The sequence below is a fragment of the Pinus tabuliformis genome, chromosome 8 (assembly GCF_031772625.1).
Source record: "Pinus tabuliformis cultivar Carrire ecotype Pingquan chromosome 8, CPIR1, whole genome shotgun sequence".
NCBI classification, from domain to species: Eukaryota; Viridiplantae; Streptophyta; class Pinopsida; order Pinales; family Pinaceae; genus Pinus; species Pinus tabuliformis.
In genome coordinates this window covers 599056737-599080081 of record NC_142294.1, presented here as the reverse complement: position 1 = coordinate 599080081, position 23345 = coordinate 599056737, and the positions used below count along the sequence as shown (strand labels likewise).

At 36.1% G+C, this 23345-nt stretch overlaps 1 protein-coding gene across 1 annotated transcript; it reads left to right on the top strand.

Annotated features, from left to right (window-relative positions):
- Positions 1-20221: 20221 nt before the first annotated feature.
- LOC149236901 (uncharacterized) lies at positions 20222-21395 on the top strand. The gene has a single exon (XM_089461660.1). It carries the CDS (start codon positions 20391-20393, stop codon positions 21171-21173), a length of 783 nt encoding a protein of 260 aa, XP_089317786.1. The 5' UTR covers positions 20222-20390; the 3' UTR covers positions 21174-21395.
- Positions 21396-23345: the final 1950 nt, after the last annotated feature.

The window sequence follows — 23345 nt, the reverse complement described above, 5'->3', positions numbered from 1 at the left end:
GTGATTTAGAGTCCCAATCTAGCTGTTCTATGTTTTTGGAGATTTTGTTGCCATATATTCTGGGAAATTAGGCGTTCCAGATAGGAAAACGTATTCTATTGCACATGCATTGAAAATGAATACAAATTTGAATTATTCTTCTTTTTGTTGTACCTGCATTGAACGTAAATATAAATTTGAATTATTCTTCGTGGTCTGAAACCGAGTTATGGTTTCTTGGTTGCCCGTACTCTTCTAGAGAGTGTTCATTACTAAGTAGACGGTATCATTTTATTCAGAGGTTTTTGTGTTGGTTAGTCATCTTCTCGTGTTTTGAGAGTCACTTATCTAAATTTTGTTCTTTCATAGGGTTTTAGCAGTTGGTCAATAAAACCTAATCGTAGCTTATTGCTTAGAATAAGGATATGATAGTTGGGAATATGGGAAGACACATGTTTGGTCTTTTTAAAATCGAAGTGAGGGTTTTTTTGAATGCTCGTTGAAAGGAAAATGAACACGAGATATTGATCATGATGATACAGTTGCTTTGTGTGATCATCAGAATAACAGTACGTTTGAATTTAGACAATGTACCTGAAACATAAAGAAGTTGCTGTCTTAAATGGTTTTAGAAACAGCAAGATTAGGATGAGCAGCGGCTACATAAAAAACAATATGCATATAATAAGTTGCTGTCTTCAATGGTTTCCTAAACAACCAGTTTAGGATGAGCAATGGCTACATAAAATACAATATGCATATATCCAATGCATGGACATTATTCAAATTTTATAGGGGAAGATTAGAGTTGAATATTATTGATTTTTATGTTATTAAAAGGTTTTTTTTATATGTAGGGAATGGACTCTACTTTAATATAATGAATGTTATTTGGGTTATTCAAAATTATGAGGAATTTCGTTGGTTGAGATTAATATTTATGAATATGGTAATAGTTCAATGACTTACTCTATGCAGTTAATTCCTAAAATGATATCATATGATACACTGAAAGCCATCAATGTTTCAATGGTTAAATTTCCATTTACCAAAATGGAAATTAAAACTTCATGGCACATAAGCATCCATTTCAAACATCAAATAAAACACAATATACATCAAATTTATATCCTGTTATCACCCCAAGAAACTTACCTAGGTTGCATATCGGTGATGCTCGGGAACATTTCAAATTCAACTAAATATAGTTGGATAAATGGTGGATGAATGGAACAAATGCTGCATATTCAAGCCAGATAACCACTTCTACTATGATTGACCCTAGACATGGGTGAACACCCCCAGACTACAAGGCTTTTAACCACCTATTACTCACAATTAGAGGATAAGGTGATAATGGAGAAGACTGACCACACTAGCAGAAGCACAGGACCCTGTGATGGCCGGCTGCAACCAGTTAAGAGGTCTGTAAATTTAGTTTCTAATGCACAGACAGGATGACAGCTCTCTATGCATTAAACAAGAGAAACCTGCACACATGTTCTATGATACATGCCAAATCCTAACACAGAGGTGGGATGACAGCCCCTCTGATGCTAAACATTCACAGCAATAGAACAAATGCAAACAGGCACAGCCTGGAACAAGAAAGAGAATTGGAAAGTGAGCAATAAACAACAAAAGAAGCTTGTATTAGCTGGAAATGAAGACCAGACGCTGCAGGTTACAAAGTAGTTACAGTCTCCAGAAGTTGAACCTTACAACAGGGTTCTCTTCATCTAACACTCATCAATCCCATTACATCTGTGTTCTTAGTATATATGGTGTTACATTACAAAATATCTCTGTTAGCTATGCATGGAGGAGCCCATAAATTGTCACCAACCACATTTACATTCAGAAATGGGCTTCTGCTACAAATCTGGCTGTGTTGTAAATGGATTTGACCCCTTTGGCGCTCTGTAGTCCTCCTTTGAGCAGGTGGCGTGAAATACAAATCGAACCATAACCATTGAATGCTCTGATCAGATAAGCGATGTCCTGCTTCCTCCTCGGCCATACTGTAGATTAATTGTGGCTGCTGATCATCAAAAAGGTCTCCATTATGACTGTGCTGCTTTAAAACAGTGAAATGCTATCAAACTGCTCATTCCTACCCATTAATGCTTCACTTGGACTTCAAAAGATTCGTTCATGGCTTAATCATTTATCGGGTCCGTCATTTGGGCTGCAATGCATACCTTAAGCTGGTCGATCCTTTGTTTCTCTATACTTGAGAATACACGTAAAAATGCTGCAAAATGATAAAACAATGGCTCTGGCGGACCTGAAATATTATACCATTTTGCTTTGGAAACCCATCGGGTCCGGGCTTCATTGCATTGGCGCTTATAATGTAAAATGTCATGCATCCTTGGTTTCCCCGATTGCAGTCAACCAATCGCAATATGGGCTGATACCACCGATCCCTCGCGTTTCCTCATATTTCCTTTAACAAAGAAAATGCTGTCGAAACCAATGAAAATGGCCCAGCCCGGATTTGAAATTTTAACAGAAATCATTCATCAAGCCATCGGGTCCGACCCATAGGATCGGAGGCATGTCATATGTAAAGGCCCCGCCCATTAGAAAATGTCGATAGCGATATCACCGCGGACCCGATAATTTATCAAAAATAACTTATAGCGCCATCAGGTCTGGGCTTATCGCATCGCAAACATAACCATTAAAAAGGCCTTGCCCCCTTTGTAAGCGCCGATGCGATGTCGACGATATATGCGATGGGCGCGGATTTGAAACATTAATAAATGGAGCATTGTAACGCTGTCAGGTCCGGCCCATCGCAATTGCACCTGCCCCTTTGACAATGCAGATAGCGATACGCCGGTGCGATATCGGCGATCGCTCATCAGCGATGTCTCATGTCGCTGTCGCTGCCTCCCCGACCTGCGATATGCCGGCGTGATCTGGACCGTTGATCGGCCAAATCTAGTGGTTGAGATTAATGTGGATCCATAAGCCTGTAATTTGATTTTTACATGGTTTTTTTGGGGTATTTTCGCCTCTCGATAGTGTATTTCTGCCCTCCAAAGGGCTTCCCTCTTGCAAATTTTTTGATCGGTGGAAGACTTTTTAGCCAAAATTTGAGGATTTTGACAACATCAATGGTTCCTTTGGCATGATTATAAGTGTATTTGCAGCCTTTGAGAGTGCTTGAATCCATTTTTGATTCTTTCGCATAGCAAAGCTAACACTAGCTCCTTCTGGGGATGAGATCCTCCCTGTGAGGTCTCAAGAACTTGCAGACTAATGCCTTCATACAAAAACAACTATATAAAAAAAAACACTTGCCTAGTGTCCATTGGGCATGGAGTTAACTAAGAATACAACATAAAACTGTAAAAGAACTTAATTACAAACATAAAAAGCCTGAAAACTTAAACTTCAAAATTTGCCCATTTGTAGGGCAACCAAACTGTTTCTCCTACTCTCAGCTCGGTTCATCATAGATTAGCAGGATTGGATTGATTTGATCCTCTACCTCAAAGAGTTTAGGACATTTGAGCTTGACAGGTAGGTAGGGATCAAATTTCACTCCCTTTCTGTGTATTTTCCTCCTTGGATGTTCTTCATGGGAGCCTTTGTCTACCAACTGAATACTCGTTTCTGGTGTATACTTGTCTATGTTATCTGTGGTTTGCACAACTAATATGAATGGTGAACCACAATGTTCTTATGCAGGGGACACAAAGACATCATCTGCTCCAGCATCTTTCATAGAACAATCCTCATCCAAGGAGGAATCCCAAAAATATGCATCCTCTTCCTTTGTCATCTGGAAAGCTGCCTCTTCAGTCTGTGTGGAGGCCATCTAAGCAGGTTTCATAATATCAAGATTGAGATGATCAGCTTCAGCCTCGATCATTGAACTATTTCCTGCCTCAGTGTTTAAGGGGCAACTAAGAGGGATTTTCACTTGAGCAGACAGAGAAGCAAAAGATGATGGGGAGCTTTCCTCCCCCTTTTTAATCACTGAACTAGGGACAATAGCAGGCTGGAAAATTTGCAGATTTGCATAGCCATGGAGAGGTGTGTTGACTTCGGGCTCAGATTGCTGGAAGGGGCAGGTGCTTGCTGCAAGCTACCACTACTGGTCAACTTGTTGTTCTGTAGCTACAACAAATTGTCGAGCAGCGCTCTTGGCCAATGCCTCTTCATAGGCAGCTTTGGTGAGGAAAGGAGCACCTTCCAAACCAGAGCCCTCCTCCTCCTTAGGATACACTTCTTTCATGACTATATTCTGTAAAAGAGGCCTCTCCCCTTTATCTTCATTTGTAACTCTGTTTCTCTGCAAACTCTGCACATGCTCATGTGTTCGTCTACATGGATCTGGAGTTGGAAAAGAACTGGAACAATGAGCTCCTGCTTCTTCAAAACGCTGCTCAACTTTCAACTTGGAAACTTCAGAGGACAATAGCTTTATCATCTTGGCCAATTTATCTATCTCAGGCTCATAGGATGATGAGGGTTCACCTCCCTGACTTCTGCATTCATCATCACCTTCAAGTCTTTCTGCAGCCATAATATTTGCTTATACTTCAAAGGCTGCAGCTTGCATATCAGCCAAAGAAGTACATCTTCGTTCTCTTAATAGTAAGCAGAACCTAGAATCGAAGGCATTAGAATAAGTAATCATGGCAGAAGTAGGGGTGGGTTTTATTTCTACTGGCATTCTGCTGTACAAATGATTGAATTTGATATTGAAATCAGACAGCAGCTCGGCATCTTCTCTCTGCAAGTTCCCAAATTCATCATGATAGAAGAGCAGATCTTTATTATTTCCCCAGTGCTTTAAAAATACATCATCTAAAGCATCAATGTTTGCAATGGACTTAGGGGGTAAATCTCTAAACCATTTTCTAGCCTCCCCATCTAGGCTTTGAACAAAAACCCTCATCCAAACATCCTCTTCATTGATATCCAAGTTATCAGCATAAAAATAAAATGACTCAAGGTACTCTTCAGCTGATACTCCTTCTGCACCAGTAAACTTTGGCATAAATTCTTGATAATATCTTGCAGGCATGGAATTTAAAGGTGTAGGAAAGACTAAGGGTCCATACCTAGCAACAATTATTCGTTTTATCTTTAAAAGGGCTTGCTGGCCTGCCATGACTGAGGTATTCTAACGGGATACTGGTAAACTAAGTGATATGAATCAATGAAAAGGATAGCAGAGACCGAGGAGAATGATGGACAACATAAAATGCTTTTATGGATAGAGGTCCGAAACGGAAATGAATAAACGGGAGCTATATGAATCTCCGAAGGTGAACATTCACTAACAAAGACACATGGAACTTTTAAGGCTTACCTGACCCTGATGCTCCCTACTGCGACATTTTCTTCTACTAAACGATCTTCTCAAGATCAGGTAATGATTCAGCTGATATTCTGAAGATATCTTCGTGCATGTTTCACCAGCTGCGCCAGAACTTCAATGTGGAGTCGCCAAAGGATGGCCTTCCTTCAGTGGAATCGCTAGACAAATGATTACAACCAAAATCTGTGCTCAAACCTTGTCTGTCATCAAAGCTTGAAGTTGCGTCGTCTCCCAGGGAAGCTGAGCTTCGATTCTCTTCTCCCCGGCAACGACGCCATTTAATTTTATCACCCCAAGAAACTCACCTAGGTTGCATATCGGTGATGCTCGGGAACATTTCAAATTCAACCAAATATAGTTGGATAAATGGTGGATGAATGGAACAAATGCTACATATTTAAACCGGATAACCACTTCTACTATGATTGACCCCAGACATGGGTGAACACCCCCAGACTACAAGGCTTTTAACCACCTATTACTCACAATTTGAGGATAAGGTGATAATGGAGAAGACTGACCACACCAGCAGATGCACAGGACCCTGTGATGGCCGGCTGCAACCAGTTAAGAGGTCTGTAAATCTAGTTTCTAATGCATAGACAGGATGACAACTCTCTATGCATTAAACAACAGAAACCTGCACACATGTTTTATGATACATGCCAAATCCTAACACAGAGGTGGGATGACAGCCCCTTTGATGCTAAACATTCACAGCAATAGAACAAATGCAAACAGGCATAGCCTGGAACAAGAAAGAGAAGTGGAAAGTGAGCAATAAACAACAAAAGAAGCTTGTATTAGCTGGAAATGAAGACCAGACGCTGCAGGTTACAAAGTAGTTACAGTCTCCAGAAGTTGAACCTTACAACAGGGTTCTCTTCATCTAACACTCATCAATCCCATTACATCTGTGTTCTCAGTATATATGGTGTTACATTACAAAATATCTCTGTTAGCTATGCGTGGAGGAGCCCATAAATGGTCACCAACCACATTTACATTCAGAAATGGGCTTCCGCTACAAATCTGGCTGTGTTGTAAATGGATTTGACCCCTCTGGCGCTCTGCAGTCCTCCTTTGAGCAAATGGCGTGAAATACAAATCGAACCATAACCATTGAATGCTCTGATCAGATAAGCGATGTCCTGCTTCCTCCTCGGCCATACTGTAGATTAATTGCAGCTGTTGATCATTAAAAATGGCTCCATTATGACTGTGCTGCTTTAAAACAGTGAAACAATGTCAAACTGCTCATTCTTGCCCATTAATGCTCCACTTGGACTTCAAAAGATTCATTCATGGCTTAATCATTTATCGGGTCTGTCATTTGCGCTGCAATGCATACCTTAAGCTGGTCGATCCTTTGTTTCTCTATACTTGAGAATACACGTAAAAATGCTGCAAAATGATAAAACAATGGCTCTGGCGGACCTGAAATATTATACCATTTTGCTTTGGAAACCCATCGGGTCTAGGCTTCATTGCATTGGCGCTTATAATGTAAAATGTCATGCATCCTTGGTTTCCGCGATTGCAATCAACCGATCGTAATATCGACTGATACCACTGATCCCTCCCTTTTCCTCATATTTCCTTTAACAAAGAAAATGCTCCCAAAACCAATGAAAATGGCCCAGCGTGGATTTGAAATTTTAACAGAAATCATTCATCAAGCCATCCGGTTCGACCCATCGGATCGGAGGCATGTCATATGTAAAGGCCCCGCCCATTAGAAAACGCTGATAGCGATATCACCGCGGACCCGATAATTTATCAAAAATAACTTATAGCGCCATCAGGTCAGGGCTTATCGCATCGCAAACATAACCATTGAAAAGGCCTTGCCCCCTTTGTAAGCGCTGATGCGATGTCGGCGATATATGCGACGGGCGCGGATTTGAATCATTAATAAATGGAGCATTGTAACGCCGTCGGGTCCGGCCCATCGCAATTGCACCTGCCCCTTTGACAATGCCGATAGCGATACGCCGATGCGATATCGGCGATCGCTCATCGACGATGTCTCATGTCGCTGCCGCTGCCTCCCCGACCCGCGATATGCCGACATAATCTGGACCGTTGATCGGCCAAATCTAACGGTTGAGATTAATGCGGATCCATAAGCCTATAATTTGATTTTTACATGGTTTTTTTGGGGTATTTTCGCCTCCCGATAGTGTATTTCTGCCCTCCAAAGGGCTTCCCTCTTGCAAAATTTTTGATCCGTGGAAGACTTTTTAGCCAAAATTTGAGGATTTCGACAGCATCAATGGTTCCTTTGGCATGATTATAAGTGTATTTGCAGCCTTTGAGAGTGCTTGAATCCATTTTTGATTCTTTTGCACAACGAAGCTAACATATCCTACTAAAGTTGAAACACATACAATAAAGAAAAACATAATGAGTGTAACCACATTAGTAAATGCAATTGTTGCAGGTGGATGTGTCATTTTCACTCTTTTACAATGTCATTTGGCATTTTTTTGGATGCCATTTGAAATTTGTCATTTTCTCATGATCTCATTTGTTATTGTATAATTTGCATGGTTATTTCATAATTTTATTAAGTAAATGTGACAAGTTAACATGGATTTATAGATGGAAGGTAATTAATATTTGAAATTCCATCTATTGGTGTGAAAGGAGACAAGGAGAACATCTTCCATTTATGACTATAAGATTACTAGCATAGCCTTATAAATTAAATGGTTGGTAAAAACATACAAGCATGAAAATGAACTTAATTCATAACAGATCTAATATTGCCAAAATTAAAAAAGATTATGAAAATTAAATAACTTATAACTTTATTATTATTATTATTATTATTATTTATAAAAATAATTAATACATATGTTAAACATCTACACATTCAAAAAAGACAAAAATAAATAAAATGAAACATTAACATAGCCTCTTGTTCTAAGGATAAGTAGAGATATAAAGTAAGCATAAGGCAAAAGATAAAGTCATTGTGAACTCTCGTCTTAAGCATAAGTAAAGAGACAAAGTCATCATGAGCCCTTGACTCAAGTGAAATTATAGAGACAAAATCACCATGCCACAATAGGAAGTGTAATATGGGGAAAATGTCATTGTAGCTTTTTGGGATTTAACCCCAATCAATGAAAATATCCTCAAATTTTGGATTTAGATAACAAGTCATCATGTTATTTGCGTTGTAGCTAAGTTATAAAAATAGACACCATAAACACTATGAAAAATAAAAATTTCCCCAGGCATAAGAAAAAATATAAGTCATTTTAGGTCACTTTTTGAACCATGAACAAAGAAAGGTCACCATGATAATAGGAAGGAGTTCAATTTAGAGTAAATGTCATGACAACATTTTTTAGTCAAATACTAATTAATGACAATAGGCCCGAACTTTAGAATTAGATAACAAGTCATGTTATTTGGGCTCTCCAACATGTTCCACATCTACGATGATTGAATTCAATAAATCCTCACTGTTGGAGATAAATATGTTTTTTCAATCAAAAGGGAACTTATCATTCCACTTCTCAAGCTAGGGTCACAACTAGAAAGCTCATTCTTACGACAATTAGATCCTTGCGCTTGAATTAACATTTTAAGTTAAGAAGCCACAAAAATTAATGTTGGAAACATGTCATTCATTTCTCACATTTGGGGTATCTATCAACCTCAACCTTTATTAAAACCAAACCCAAGCCATCATCTCCCTAGCTCAAATGGTTTTTTACTAGTATGATCAACTTTTATGATGGTCAAATCCCCACAATCATTACAATACACAAATAGATTTTTAAAATTCAAATTTGTAAATGAAAATATTGGAAGCTTTCCATTTCAATGCTCAAGATGTGATGTTTAATAGGCTCAACTTTTGTGATGTTTGGATTTCAATTTTCATTGGAAAAAAAATGGAAACTATCATCTGAGTACTCAAACTAGTGTAGCTAGCAAATTTAATATTGTAATTTTTTATCATAAACATTATTGTGAGATTGCAATGGATTTTAAGCCTCAAAAGTTCAAGTAGTAGAATTGAAAACATGCCATTATGTTGCTTACATTGAGTTTCGAAGAAGCTCAACATCTAGGGTATGATTTTGCCCATCATTTTTAGGTCTAAATAGATTTTTAGCATGAGAATTTGAAATTAGACACTTATTGTTTCATTACTCATGATAAGATTTGTAACAAGCTCCACATTTGTGAAGATTGGATATCAACTATCACTTACAAGTTTAGGTATATTTTCAACATCAAAAGTAGTAAGTGCGAAAGTTGTAATCTTGTCACTGTATTGCTCAAGATAGGGTGGCTAATAAAGTCAACGTCTATGTGTTGAAGTCCCAACCACTATTGCTCTAGATGAAGTGGTTAATAAGGTCAACCTCTATGTATTGAAGTCCCAATCACTATTAGTAGGCTTATATGATTTTTGGAATAGCTAGCTTTTTCTCTTCTTCTTTATTTTTTTAAACTTACAAAAATTAGATATAATTAAACCTTTGCATCCGATAACAATCTATAACTCAATATGAGATATATCATTACTTCAAACTATATTAAAAAAATACTTATTTTTAAAATTATTTAAAAAAAATAATGCCAATTTTAAAACAAATTTAAATTTATTTTAATCAGCCAAATTTAAATCAAACCACTTTAAATTCATACTAATGCAATGGGCTCTAGACATCTCAATTCCTGGAATAGACTTGGTCATTTGGTAATGAAAATACCATGAATCATTCCTTATTGTCTCCCACTTATTTCCTACATCTTTGGTCAGGACATAATTATTTATTCTCCACCTCCTACATATCGAAATTGAACCTACGCCATCCTAAATCTGTAAGTCCTCAAAAATGGAAAGCCTACATTAAAAAAATTCAAATATTAAAGATATAAAGCAACTGAGAATCATTGCTTGAACTCGTGAACAAAATGGAAAGCCTACATTAAAAAAATTCAAATATTAAAGATAAAAAGCGACTGAGAATCATTGCTTGACCTCGTGAACAATGAACAATGGAGATATTATGATTAATTGTCGTTTTTAATTTAAAAATGAATTAACATCCTCAGAAAGCAACATTATTGTTTAAATAAGTTCCAAGTATACGTCTCCCCCAAATAAGCTAAATTTTGATTCTGAGCACAATGTTGTTCAAACATTTTTCTAATGGAGGAGGTTGTAATTATACTGCTAAGTTCTTTTACAATTTAAGAAGAATATATATATATATATATATATATAATTATAATTATAATTATAATTCAATTATATAGTTATTAATTATTCTAATCTTAAATCTTAAATCTATCAAGTATGGAGACATATCAAATCTTTTTATGTGGCAATTTTTGAAAATGCAAAGTGAAAATAGAAATTAAATTTTATATGTTTTTAGGCCGATCATCTTTATTGGATCCAAAAAGATCTAAAGTTAAAAATAATTTAAAATTATATATTAAAATAAAGATAGGAATTTAAAATTTTATGTTAAAAATAGAAATTAAAATTGTAGATTAAAGTAAAGATTTATTTATTTATTTATTTTTAATTATAAGTTTTATATAGAGTGGGATTAATATTAATATATGATGGAAAGATGATATAGTACAATAATAAGATATTGTTACATAATTATTTGGAGACTATAGTTTAGGGTCAATCTTAATATTGAATGGAAAAATAACCAATATCAAATAATCTTAATGTTGAATGGAAAAATGACAAATCTCAAATAATCTCCTATATAAAATGATATCATGATAATTATATAAAATTAGATTAAATTTAAACATACATTAAAAAAAGGAGTTGTCTTTAGTGTGATTTTTTGGATTTTTTGGTGCTTGAATTTGGTGGAAAAATTTGGAGTTGTCTTTAGTGTGATTTTTTGGATTTTCTGGTGCCTAAATTTGGTGGAAAAATCTGAGGTGAAATCTTGATTTGTGTTATTTAAATTCGTTTTTTTATTGTATATATGGATGCAGCACCCTGAAAATCCCTTAGGGCACTTCGATTGTGTAGGGATTACCCATGAAGCTTGTGATTTCTCTAAATTTCTAACGGATTTAGAGAAATTAAAACAGAAAAACCCACCAAAAAAAACTTCCAACAAATCTCACTAATAACAACTCATTAAAAAATATATATTCCTACCATTAATTTGTTAGAAATCTGCTATTGGAAACAACAAATGCTTTTAACGTTAAAGCAGTTTCTAATCTTAATGTGACCCGATCTGATCTTAAAGCATTTAGATCTTATCTTAAAGCAGTTTCTAATCTAAAGCATTAGATCTTAAGCGTTGAATTGGTATATGATGGACGTACCAGATTAGAGTTAAATAATATATAAAGGATTGGGTCCTCTCTCTCCCACACAAGAGTTGTATTCGTCTCCATCAAGAAACACATAAAGGAAGTGAGGGCAAGAGGAGAGAAACCGAATTCTGAGAAGAAGACAGAAGACAGAAGACAGAAGATGGCAGCCATTACATCTTCCGCTGTTAGTCAAGGTATGTCATCTTAAACAACATATTAAGTTCTGAATGTGAAATATTTGGTATTGATAATCTTTGGGCTGTTAGTAGCTATATTTTACATTTGGTATCAGAGCCACAATCAATAACTGAATATTTCCTATGATTGCAATTGATCTGTTCTGTGCTTTACTCATGTGATTGGGCCTTCGGGAAACTGTGGGGGTTAACGCATTCATGAGTCCTTTGACTATGCGCCTATTGACCCCTGTTTGCATCCTTTCGTTGTTAACCAAGTCCTATGCATGCTTCACAAAAGGGGTTAAGAGCTTACCTCTAGGTTTTCGAATGAACCCATTTCACTTCTCGAAGATATTAGGCCGCTATTTAGTGGCTATAACGTGTTGAATTTTTCTTTTGACCAAGAGACTTACGACTGGCACTTATACAAATCAAGGTCATCGCTATAATTATTATAAGAACAATAGGGGCGCGTATTAAAATACGACTCCAAATCCCACAAAATTATGAATCCCGATGGCTAGCCGTTTCTGTGGTTCACTTCGCTGTATAGCCTGTCCGGTTCCATTAAAGCTGCATGCACATAAAACCCCATACTCCATTTCCTTCATTATTGTTTGGTGAATGCTCGAAAGCCACAATGACTGATCAGTATATGCTTGTTTCGAAAGTTATGTCATAAGCTTCTAGGATCTTCCCTCCTAAATAAAATAATTTTGGGTTTCTTTACATGTTACTCTTCACGCATGTCATGGATGCTATTCTTGGTTTATGATTAATATTATTGTGATGGCTTTGAAACAAACCGTGTCGATTCCAATTTTAAAATGTAACGCCCAATTGAAATTGAAACGCTGAATCTTTGCGTGGACAAAGGGCGAAAATCCCAAATACGAAACGTTCGAATCGTATACGATGCCTATACGGTAAAGCTTCAAAATTGACACTCGCTTGCACGCTTTTTAGAAGCTTTCCAATATGGGATTAGACCTAACACATGAGATTTATGATTTTGTTAACCACCAAAGTGGTCAAAATCAGAATGTTGTTTTGCAGAAGGTATGTGTTATAAATTATTTATGCACATGAGATTTATGATTTTGTTAATCACCAAAGTGGTCAAAATCAGAATAATCATTTAGTGCATAAGTGACATAATGATTATTGATAGAAATTGCCAGTTATAATAATACCAATTAAAAATTGGCGTCACTAATGATAGAACCTGAGAACTTACCCAAAGGAAAGTCTTGTTCTATAACTAATTGACATGATGAGGTTTGATAGATATTTTGATTAAATAAATATTGATCATCCAAAGATGTCAGTTCTATTTAATTGAATATATTTATTACCTACTTATGTTTTGGTATTTAATTATGTTAAGTATAAGATAGTATCTACCCAAAGGAGTGCTATATTATACTATTATGTCTACATCTGAATCGCGTTAGTTATGAGCTTATAGTTATTTCATTTTGATTTGCAGGTTATCTATCTTTCGTATGTTTTGAATCAAATTTAGTTGAAGTTCCTATTAATACATGGTGGCTTGATATTGGTGCTACAACTCATGTTTCCAACAATATGCAGGGATTTCTTACGATCCGAACCATAAATCCAAATGAAGATCGTTTTCTCTTTATGGGAAACGGAATGAAATCTTCAATTGAAGGCATTGGGACTTATCGTCTAATTCTAGAAAGTGGATATGTATTAGACTTATACAGTACCCTTTATGTACCTTCATTATCTAGAAACCTTATTTCCGCAAGTAAATTGGATATTTCTGGTTTTAGATGTATGATTGGATCTGGTTGTTTTGATTTATATAAGAATACTGATAATGTTGGTTCTGGTATTCTAATTGATGGTTTATATAAATTGAAACTGAATGACACTTATGCGAATTCCTTGTTGAATGTAGTAAATAAGGTTGGATGTAAACGTAGCAGGTTGAATGAAAATTCTGCTTTCTTGTGGCATAAACGACTAGGTCATATATCCAAAGAAAGAATGATGAGATTAGTAAGTAATGAAATTTTGTCAAATTTGGACTTTAGTGATCTATAATTATGTGTGGATTGTATTAAAGGTAAACAAACCAAACATAATAAGAAAGGAGCCACTAGAAGCAGCCAGCTTCTTGAAATAATACACACTGATATTTGCGGACCTATGGACACTCCAGCCTTTAATGGAGAAAAGTATTTCATCACTTTCATTGACGATTTTTCCCGTTATGGTTATGTCTATTTGCTTCATGAAAAATCTCAATCTGTGAATGTCCTTGAGACGTTTGTAAAGGAAGTTGAGAGGCAATTAGATAAAAAGGTGAAAATCATAAGGTCTGATAGAGGTGGTGAATATTATGGTAAATATAATGAGTCAGGCCAGTGTCCAGGTCCATTTGCAAAATTCCTCGAAAGTCATGGCATATGTGCGCAATACACAATGCCAGGTACACCACAGAAAAATGGTGTAGCAGAAAGGCGCAATAGGACGTTAATGGATATGATTAGGAGTATGATGTCAGATTCTACACTACCTAAGAATTTGTGGTCGTATGCTCTCAAAACCGCTAACTATTTGTTGAATAGGGTTCCTAGTAAAGCTGTTCAAAAGACTCCTTTTGTGTTATGGACTAACAGGAAACCTAGCTTAAGACACCTGCATGTTTGGGGTTGTCCAACGGAAGCGAGAATTTATAATCCACATGAAAAGAAATTAGATTCTCGAACGATCAGTGGGTATTTTTTAGGTTACCCTGAGGAATCTAAAGGGTATGTGTTTTACTGTCCTAATCATAGTCCAAGAATTGTAGAAACTGGTAATGCAAGATTCATTGAGAATGGTGAAGTCAGTGGGAGTACTAGAAGAGAAATAGTAGAAATAAAGGAAACAAGGGTAAATGTTACATTGCCTAGAATAGTTCCTCCATCTACTATTACTCCAAATGTTGTTCCAGCTGTTGTAGAACAGCATGATGATAATGAACAACATATAAATGAAGAAGTACTTCCTGAAGGAAATGACTTACATAATACTGATATGCATGAACCACAACAAGTAGCATTAAGAAGACCTCAAAGAAATCGTAGGTCAGCTATTTCTGATGATTATGTGGTTTATATGCAAGAATCAGATTATGATATTGGAATCAATAAGGATCCAGTTTCGTTTTCACATGCTGTAGAAAGTAAAGAGTCAAAGGAATGGATTAATGCCATGAAAGAAGAAATGAAATCCATGCAACATAATGAAGTTTGGGATCTCGTTGAGTTACCACATGGCTGTAAAAGAGTCAGATGCAAATGGGTTTTTAAAACCAAACACGACTCTAGTGGTAATATCGAACGGTATAAAGCTAGACTTGTTGCTAAGGGTTACACTCAGAAAGATGGTGTTGATTACAAGGAGACATTTTCTCCTGTTTCGAAAAAGGACTCACTAAGAATAATAATGGCATAAGTAGCTCATTATGATTTGGAGTTGCATCAAATGGATGTGAAAACAACCTTTCTGAATGGAGATCTTGATGAGGATGTTTATATGGATCAACCTGAGGGTTTTTCTGTAGAAGGTAAAGAACAATTGATGTGTAAACTTAAGAAGTCAATATATGGGCTTAAACAAGCATCCCGGCAATGGTATATTAAGTTCAATACCATTATTACATCTTTTGGTTTTAAGGAAAATACGGTTGATCACTGTATATACCAAAAGATCAGTGGGAGCAAGTTTATTTTTTTGGTCCTTTATGTTGATGACATCTTGCTTGCTGCAAATAATTTAAGTATATTGCATGAGACTAAGGAATTTCTCTCAACGAACTTTGAAATGAAAGATATGGGAGAGGCATCCTATGTGATTGGAATAGAAATATTCCGTGATCAATCACAAGGAATATTGGGATTGTCTCAGAAAGGATATGTCGAAAGGATTCTAGAGAGATTTGGAATGAGTAAGTGTTCACCTGGAATAGTTCCTATACAGAAAGGTGATAAATTCAATCTCATGCAATGTCCTAAGAATGATGTTGAACGAAAGGAAATGGAATCAATTCCATATGCATCTGTTGTTGGTAGCCTAATGTATGCTCAAACCTGTACTAGACCGGATATCAGCGTTGCGGTTGGTATGTTAGGGAGGTATCAAAGTAATCCAGGAAGGGAACATTGGCAAGCTGCAAAGAAAGTTTTGAGGTACTTACAAGGCACGAAAGATTACATGCTCATGTATAGAAGATCCAATGAATCAGAGGTGATTGGATATAGCGATTCAGATTTTGCTGGATGCATCGATACTAGAAAATCGACTTTTGGTTACCTGTTTATGTTTGCTCAAGGCGCCATATCATGGAAAAGTGCGAAACAGACTATCGTTGCTTCATCCACTATGGAGGCAGAATTTGTGGCATGTTTTGAAGCCACAATTCATGCATTATGGTTGCGGAACTTTATTTCAGGACTTGCGGTTGTCGACACCATTAGCAAGCCGCTGAAAATTTATTGTGATAACTCTGCAGCAGTATTTTTCTCAAAGAACGACAAGTACTCTAAAGGTGCCAAACATATAGAACTGAAGTATCTTGTTGTGAAAGATGAGGTTCAGAAACAAAGAGTGTCAATCATGCACATCAGGACAGAACTTATGATTGCAGACCCTTTGACGAAAGGGTTACAACCAAAACAATTTAAGGAACATGTTCAAAGAATGGGTCTTGGTTGTATTAATAATAATTGATGTGTGACATTCTGAGCTCTTTTATGTGTTTCTGATATACAATTATGTGTCTCTTGTTTTAATGTAGTAGTACGAATTTTATGTAATTTTAAACAAGAAAGAGTCTTATAAAGATATTATGTTTAATCATTATGATATAAGACATTATGTGGACCATTATGCTGTTTTATATAAATTATGAGTATGAATTGATGGATTGCTGGTATTGTAGTATATGGAAGGGAATGCATTGAATTAATAGTGCACAACCGCCATAACTCTCAGCAATTTATCATAGTATGATGTTCAACACTTAATATTATGAATAGTCGGGTCAAGTGGGAGAATGTTAGAAATCTGCTATTGGAAACAACAAATGCTTTTAACGTTAAAGCAATTTCTAATCTTAATGTGACCTGATCTGATCTTAAAGCATTTAGATCTTATCTTAAAGCAGTTTCTAATCTAAAGCATTAGATCTTAAGCGTTGAATTGGTATATGATGGACGTACCAGATTAGAGTTAAATAATATATAAAGGATTGGGTCCTCTCTCGCCCACACAAGAGTTGTATTCTTCTCCATCAAGAAACACATAAAGGAAGTGAGGGCAAGAGGAGAGAAACCGAATTCTGAGAAGAAGACAGAAGACAGAAGACAGAAGATGGCAGCCATTACATCTTCCGCTGTTAGTCAAGGTATGTCATCTTAAACAACATATTAAGTTCTGAATGTGAAATATTTGGTATTGATAATCTTTGGGCTGTTAGTAGCTATATTTTACATAATTCCCACTTTCAATTTCGATTGCTACTATAAAATTTAAAATTAAAATTAATATAACTAAAACTAATATAACTAAAACCGTATAGACAACATCTCATAGATAAAAATAATGATATTCTTATATCAACCTGATTTATAAAATTTTAAATACATAAATATAATATTTTTAGGCCGATAGGCCTTTCCTATGCATCAACTTTTCGTCAACACTTTTACTTTGATCCGTTAGATCAGATGAAACACTTTCAACCGTTGATCTGAACCAGAAAACAAAACAATGGAAAATCAAGAAAGCACGGAAAGTCAAGAAAGCACAAAAGCTCAAAAAAGATTCTATGCAAAAAAAATCAAGAAAGCACGAAAAAGATCATAAAAATCAAAGATCCAAAGAAAAAAGCTCAGAAAAGCAAAGATTTTGAGGATTTTTAATTTTTAAATGCAATGTATTATTAATTTATTTTTATAATTTAATTGAAATATAAATTTTAAATTTTAAATTTAAAAATTAGTTTAGATTTATTTTTAGTTGTAAGTTTATTATGTGTTAAGAGGGATTTTTTTTGACACTTTGATTTTTTAAGAGTGAAAAGAGATTTGATTTTTTTGGCATTTGGTAGATGTAGAGTTAAAATGAATTTAGATTAGTTTAAATATTAACCTTTAAATAACTCACATTAGAGAAAAATACCATGGGAAAAAACCATAGATTAAAAATATGATAAGGAAAAACCATGGGTTGGAAAATTTTATATTTTATATTTTAATTTTAATTTGACTAAGTCAAAATGTTAAACATTGTAACATCTCTCTAAAATAATTAAATTCAATTTAATTCCATGCTAGCTCCCATCATTTTCCTGCTCAAAAGATAGGCGTTCTCAACACCTTAGCTACTTCGGCGGGCGTTGCAAGTTTATGACGAAAATCACTTTGAAGATGAGAAAACTTACCTCCTGGAAGTTTTTAATAAGAATGGTTATAGTAGGTCTCAAGGTCTTAAGGCTTTTCAAAACGTTGAAAAGGGTCCTAAGAGTAAGATTGACCCCAAGGATTGGTCTTCCGGTGTTCATCTTCCCTTTATTCAAGGGACCACGGATAAAATTGCTAGGATCTTGAGGAAGCATGAGATTCATTCTTCTTTTAGACCTCTTAACACTATATGAAGTTCTCTTCATTTTGTTAAGGACCCGATTAACCCCAAGGATTAGAAGGGTGTTTATATCATTCCCTGTTCTTGTCGAGCTCCTTATATTGGTGAGACCGGTCAATCCATTAACCAAAGGATTTGTGAACATGCTGCCGACATCAGGCATGGAAGGTCTCGCTCCTCCGCTTTGGTAGAGCATGCAGAAAAAACCAATCATCACATCTCCATTGAAGAGGCTAAAGCCATTGCGAGGATTGACCATTTTCATTATCGTAAATTTAGAGAGGCCTTAGAAATTGAAAAAGAAAGACTTGTTAATTTAAATAGAGATGATGGCTGGAGTATCAACAGATGCTAGATTCCTGCGCTTTCTTCCTAAAAAATTATTTTTATTTATTTATAGATTAATTAATTAATTTTTTTTGTTAATCCCCATATTGCTTAGTTTATGACTCTCTTAAATTATTTTTGGTAATATGAATAGGATTAAACCTTAATATTAATATAATATTATATATAATAATATTCATTAATAAGATTATATAGGGTTATGAATCCTTTCTCACTTGAGGGGGATGTGAAAAAGAGAGCGATGAGGGCTCTGTCGGCAGGAGGACTCGAACCAGGGTAGCCTAGGCCATCGGCCTAGGGTGCTGCAGACTAGACCTCATTTTGGATGACGAAGACTAGGAGGTACGGGGTGGGTCAACAGGTTTTCTGTGGAGATGGTCCATACAATGGCCATGTAGGCTGTGGGTTGGATCCAGGGTGCTCAATCTGCAAGGATCCCAAGGAATATGTTTACTGGGACAAATTTCATCCAACTGAAAGGGTACAGTGGATGATTGCAGAGGAGGTTTTGGGCGGGGATTCTTCCTTCGTTTCTCCCATGAATCTCAAAGGCTTGATCCAGTACACAAACCCCACCCCTTCCCCCTTTGATCCTTTGTTTACGTAATAGATTATACCCTAAATTATTCATTAATCGAGCATGTCCAAAGGTATGAATCAACAATCCAACTGTATATATTTGTGATGCTCACTGGTGCAAATTTTCATTTTTTCACAAATGCGTAATAGCGAATAGATTTACCTTAAATTATTCAACGTCCAAAGATATCAATCAACAATCCAGCTGTATAGGTATATGTGTGACGTTTACTGGTGCAAATTTTAATTTTTCACAAAAGCAGAATCGTTGTCAGGGTTTATCGGGAAGAGTTGTGGCAGTGTAGGAAACCAGGCTGATTGAACCAATATCTCTTCTAAAAAAATTCAACAATTCCAATTTAATAATCCTATCGACCTCTATTTGTACCTTTTAAGACAATTGCTAGTTTATATTTGCTAATATAATCTCTTCGACAAACGTAATTGTTCATGACAAGTACCTATCACTTGCTAGCGTTCGATTACGGCCGTCTAACTAATATATTATCTTCAATAAAAATAATTGTTCATGACAATTTCCTGTCGCTGGCTAGCTTTCGATTACGGCAGTCTCACTACCGGATGGTTTGTGGAGCATTGTTTATAATATATTGCGGGTCCAATGTGAACACTGCTGCGCCATTGCCGACAAGGAAAAGTTTAAATTTGTTTTTTAATGCGGTCAGTTATACAACCTGATCGGAATACGGCGGACACATTACTGCGGTCTCCGGGAACCCTTCTGATCAACACTTCACAAAGGTAGCCTCCCCACCATGTGAACGCTCGACAGTACGCGGTGACCTAGTGCCCTTAGACAACGCATCTGGGTGTGAAGTATATACTACAAACAGGCTGCCTCACACAAACCAAACGTAGCAGGAATTGCATTATGTATCCGACTTGACAGCACAAGAGTTGTTCGTTACATTACAATACTTTGTCGTGAACAGGAATTTTCCAGAGCAATGGAGTTTATGTTAAATGCCGGAGGAGATTCCATTTCTAATGCCCTTTTGTTGAACAACAGCTTGGGATCTCCAGATCTGTCTGCCCCGCCCTTTGGAATGCACTGCCCGATCAGCAGTTCTCAGTTGCTTGATGCCTCTGCGCAATTTCACCAGAAGCCGGCAGGCAACGACAATAGCCACGGAGAAGCGCAGAGCTTCCTGATATCAAGCAACGGCTCGCAGGATTTTCGACGTCGACACGTCTCCACGATCATGTCCACCAATTCCAAGCTTGCAGAAGCCACGCCAGTGACAACCACGGAACCACGGCCTCCTCAATCCGGAGATCTAAGCAACTCGGCGAGTCTGTCTGTAAATCCCGGACAAACCGCCAAGGTGGGCAAGAAACGATCCAGGGCTTCCAGGAGAGCGCCGACGACGCTGCTGAACACCGACACTTCGAATTTCAGGGCCATGGTGCAGCGATTCACCGGTATTCCCAAAATCCCCTTTGGATATTCAGCCGTGAACCCTACTTTCTCTGCACATGTAACCCAGCAGGGCTGGCAGCCATTGGGCAAGCTCTTAGCTTATAAGGCAGTACTTGACCTGAATATGAACTCAGTGTCCCACCTCCATTCTACCACGGACAGTTATTGTCCTCAACTGTATAATCGCAATACGTATATTCATTTCCAGTCTCTCCATGATAACATAAACACCAGTGGTCCAAAATATCCTCAAGGGCTAGACGGTGCAGGACTTATCAATTCTGGATCCGTGTTTCCTACCCAGCTATAACGTCTTCATCGAACAGAAGGCCTGCGGCTCGCCTACCTTATCTAACCACTGCTTCAGTTCTCCATTTCTGAACTGGAGGTTCGACTATTGTTTTCTAGTTTCATCTAATGGGGACGACTGTTTGCTGCAGTGTTGGTTGCTGTTTCAATGAATGTATATGAGTATACGAATATGATTAGATTGCTTATATGTTGCTTAGTTCCACGGATGTGGTCGATTAAAGCGAAACCGTGCCATTCACATCTCCATTAGCCAAATTTGGTTTTCTGTTTAATGTGTTTTCATTTGGGTAATCCAATATAGCTGCATCTTCCATGGAAGTGAATAGAAATCTGAATTAGTCTTCGTTTTCTGAGACTCTGTTATGGTTTCTTGGTTACCAGAGCTCCAGTCGCCCACTGTTCGTTACTAAGCAGATAGTATTAATTTCTTCAGCGCCTTTTATGTTGATTTATGATTGACTCGTGTTTTTAGATTTACTTATCTCAATTTGATCTTCCTAGGGTTTTAGCAATTGGTCATTAACAGTAGCTTATAACAAAGCCTCAGGATTCAGTCTTTTCAAAATCTAAATATGATATTTCTTTGGGTGCTTGTTAAAGACAACCGATCATGAAATATTCAATCAGAGATATGTTGATAACAGCCAATTATGAAATATTCAATCAGTGATGTGTTGATACAGTTGCTTTGTGTGATGATAATAGGTGTAATGGTACTCTGTCATTAATGTTTGAAGTCGTACAATATATCTGATACACAAAGAAGTTGCTGGGCCGTAGTCTAACTCGACTGTCTTTTCTTCAAAATAGGAAAATTCGGACAATATTTTGATAAATTGCTGTAAAGATTTTTGTAAATCTAACTTAAATTCGTTAAATTTCAAGATTTTTGTAAATCTAACTTAAATTCTTTAAATTTCAATATTTGAAAATTTTTTAATGATGCTGAATCTATAACAACTTTCAAAAACATCATTTAAACTATACTTTTGCAAAATTGGTTAAAAGTGTTTTATCCAGATTCCAACAAAAAAAACCCAATTCCTCTGCCTCGATAGATAGACCGTTGCTGGTGGTTACAGCAAATACAGTATTGATCTAAGAGCTCAACATTATTGGGTTTTTTGTTAATATAAAGTTCTTTATATGTCGTGAAAGGGCCTGAGATCGAACCTCTGTCGACATGACCGAGTTGTGACCTGTAGGAACCTTATTTGTTAGTTAGAGGCTGCCTTCTTTCCTAGCTAGGTCTCAATACTTTTAAATAAATAAGGTTCAAACTCGATTTGTGCTCAGAGGCTTCCGTGGAGTATTAAATTGACAAGTTATGGTCCCATGAATATTCTATTTTGCAGAGAAAATGTCATGAAATCAATTACCAAGGAAATTTCTTCGTGAGACATTTCACATTCATACAATCTAATCGAATCAGCTTCGTTTGCTAGTTCGGTTACTCTTTGGTGGGAAGGAACAAACATAACCATGACTGAAACTCATGTGATTATAGGGGTAGGCTTCGGTGGGAAGCAACAGACATAACCGTATCATCGACGGAGAGAGTTATAATTTTGTAACTTTAATTTTAACATACCAACAAGTCAAAGTGTAGAGATTCTCTTGGTGTTCAATAATGCATATTTACATTGGAATTGTAATATGTAAATAAAGAACATAGATTTTTGAATGCAACTGTGACTCATAGTGTAGAGCCTTATAGAGAAAACTAGGTTATCAAGACTGAAACATCTCACTTTTGTCAAGAAAATTTTACACTAAAAAAAATTCGCAATTTCAAAATATACAAATTAAAATAAAAGACATCTATTAATAATTAAAATAATTGATTATATTTTTTATTTTTAAGATTTTTTTCCTCTACAAATATATTAATGGTTAGGAATTTTAAATTAATTTTTGTTTATTAAAATTTATATGGGATATTCAATTTTAATGGTTAGGAATTTTAAATTAATTTATGTTTACTAAAATTTGTATGGGATATTCCATTTTAATGGTCAAGAATTTTAAATTAATTTATGTTTACTAAAATTTATATGGGATATTCAATTTTAATGGTTAGGAATTTTAAATTGATGATGATGATGATGATGGTTAACGTGACCAAATAATGGTCTATCGGACCTAAAGAAACAAATTATCTATTTTGATT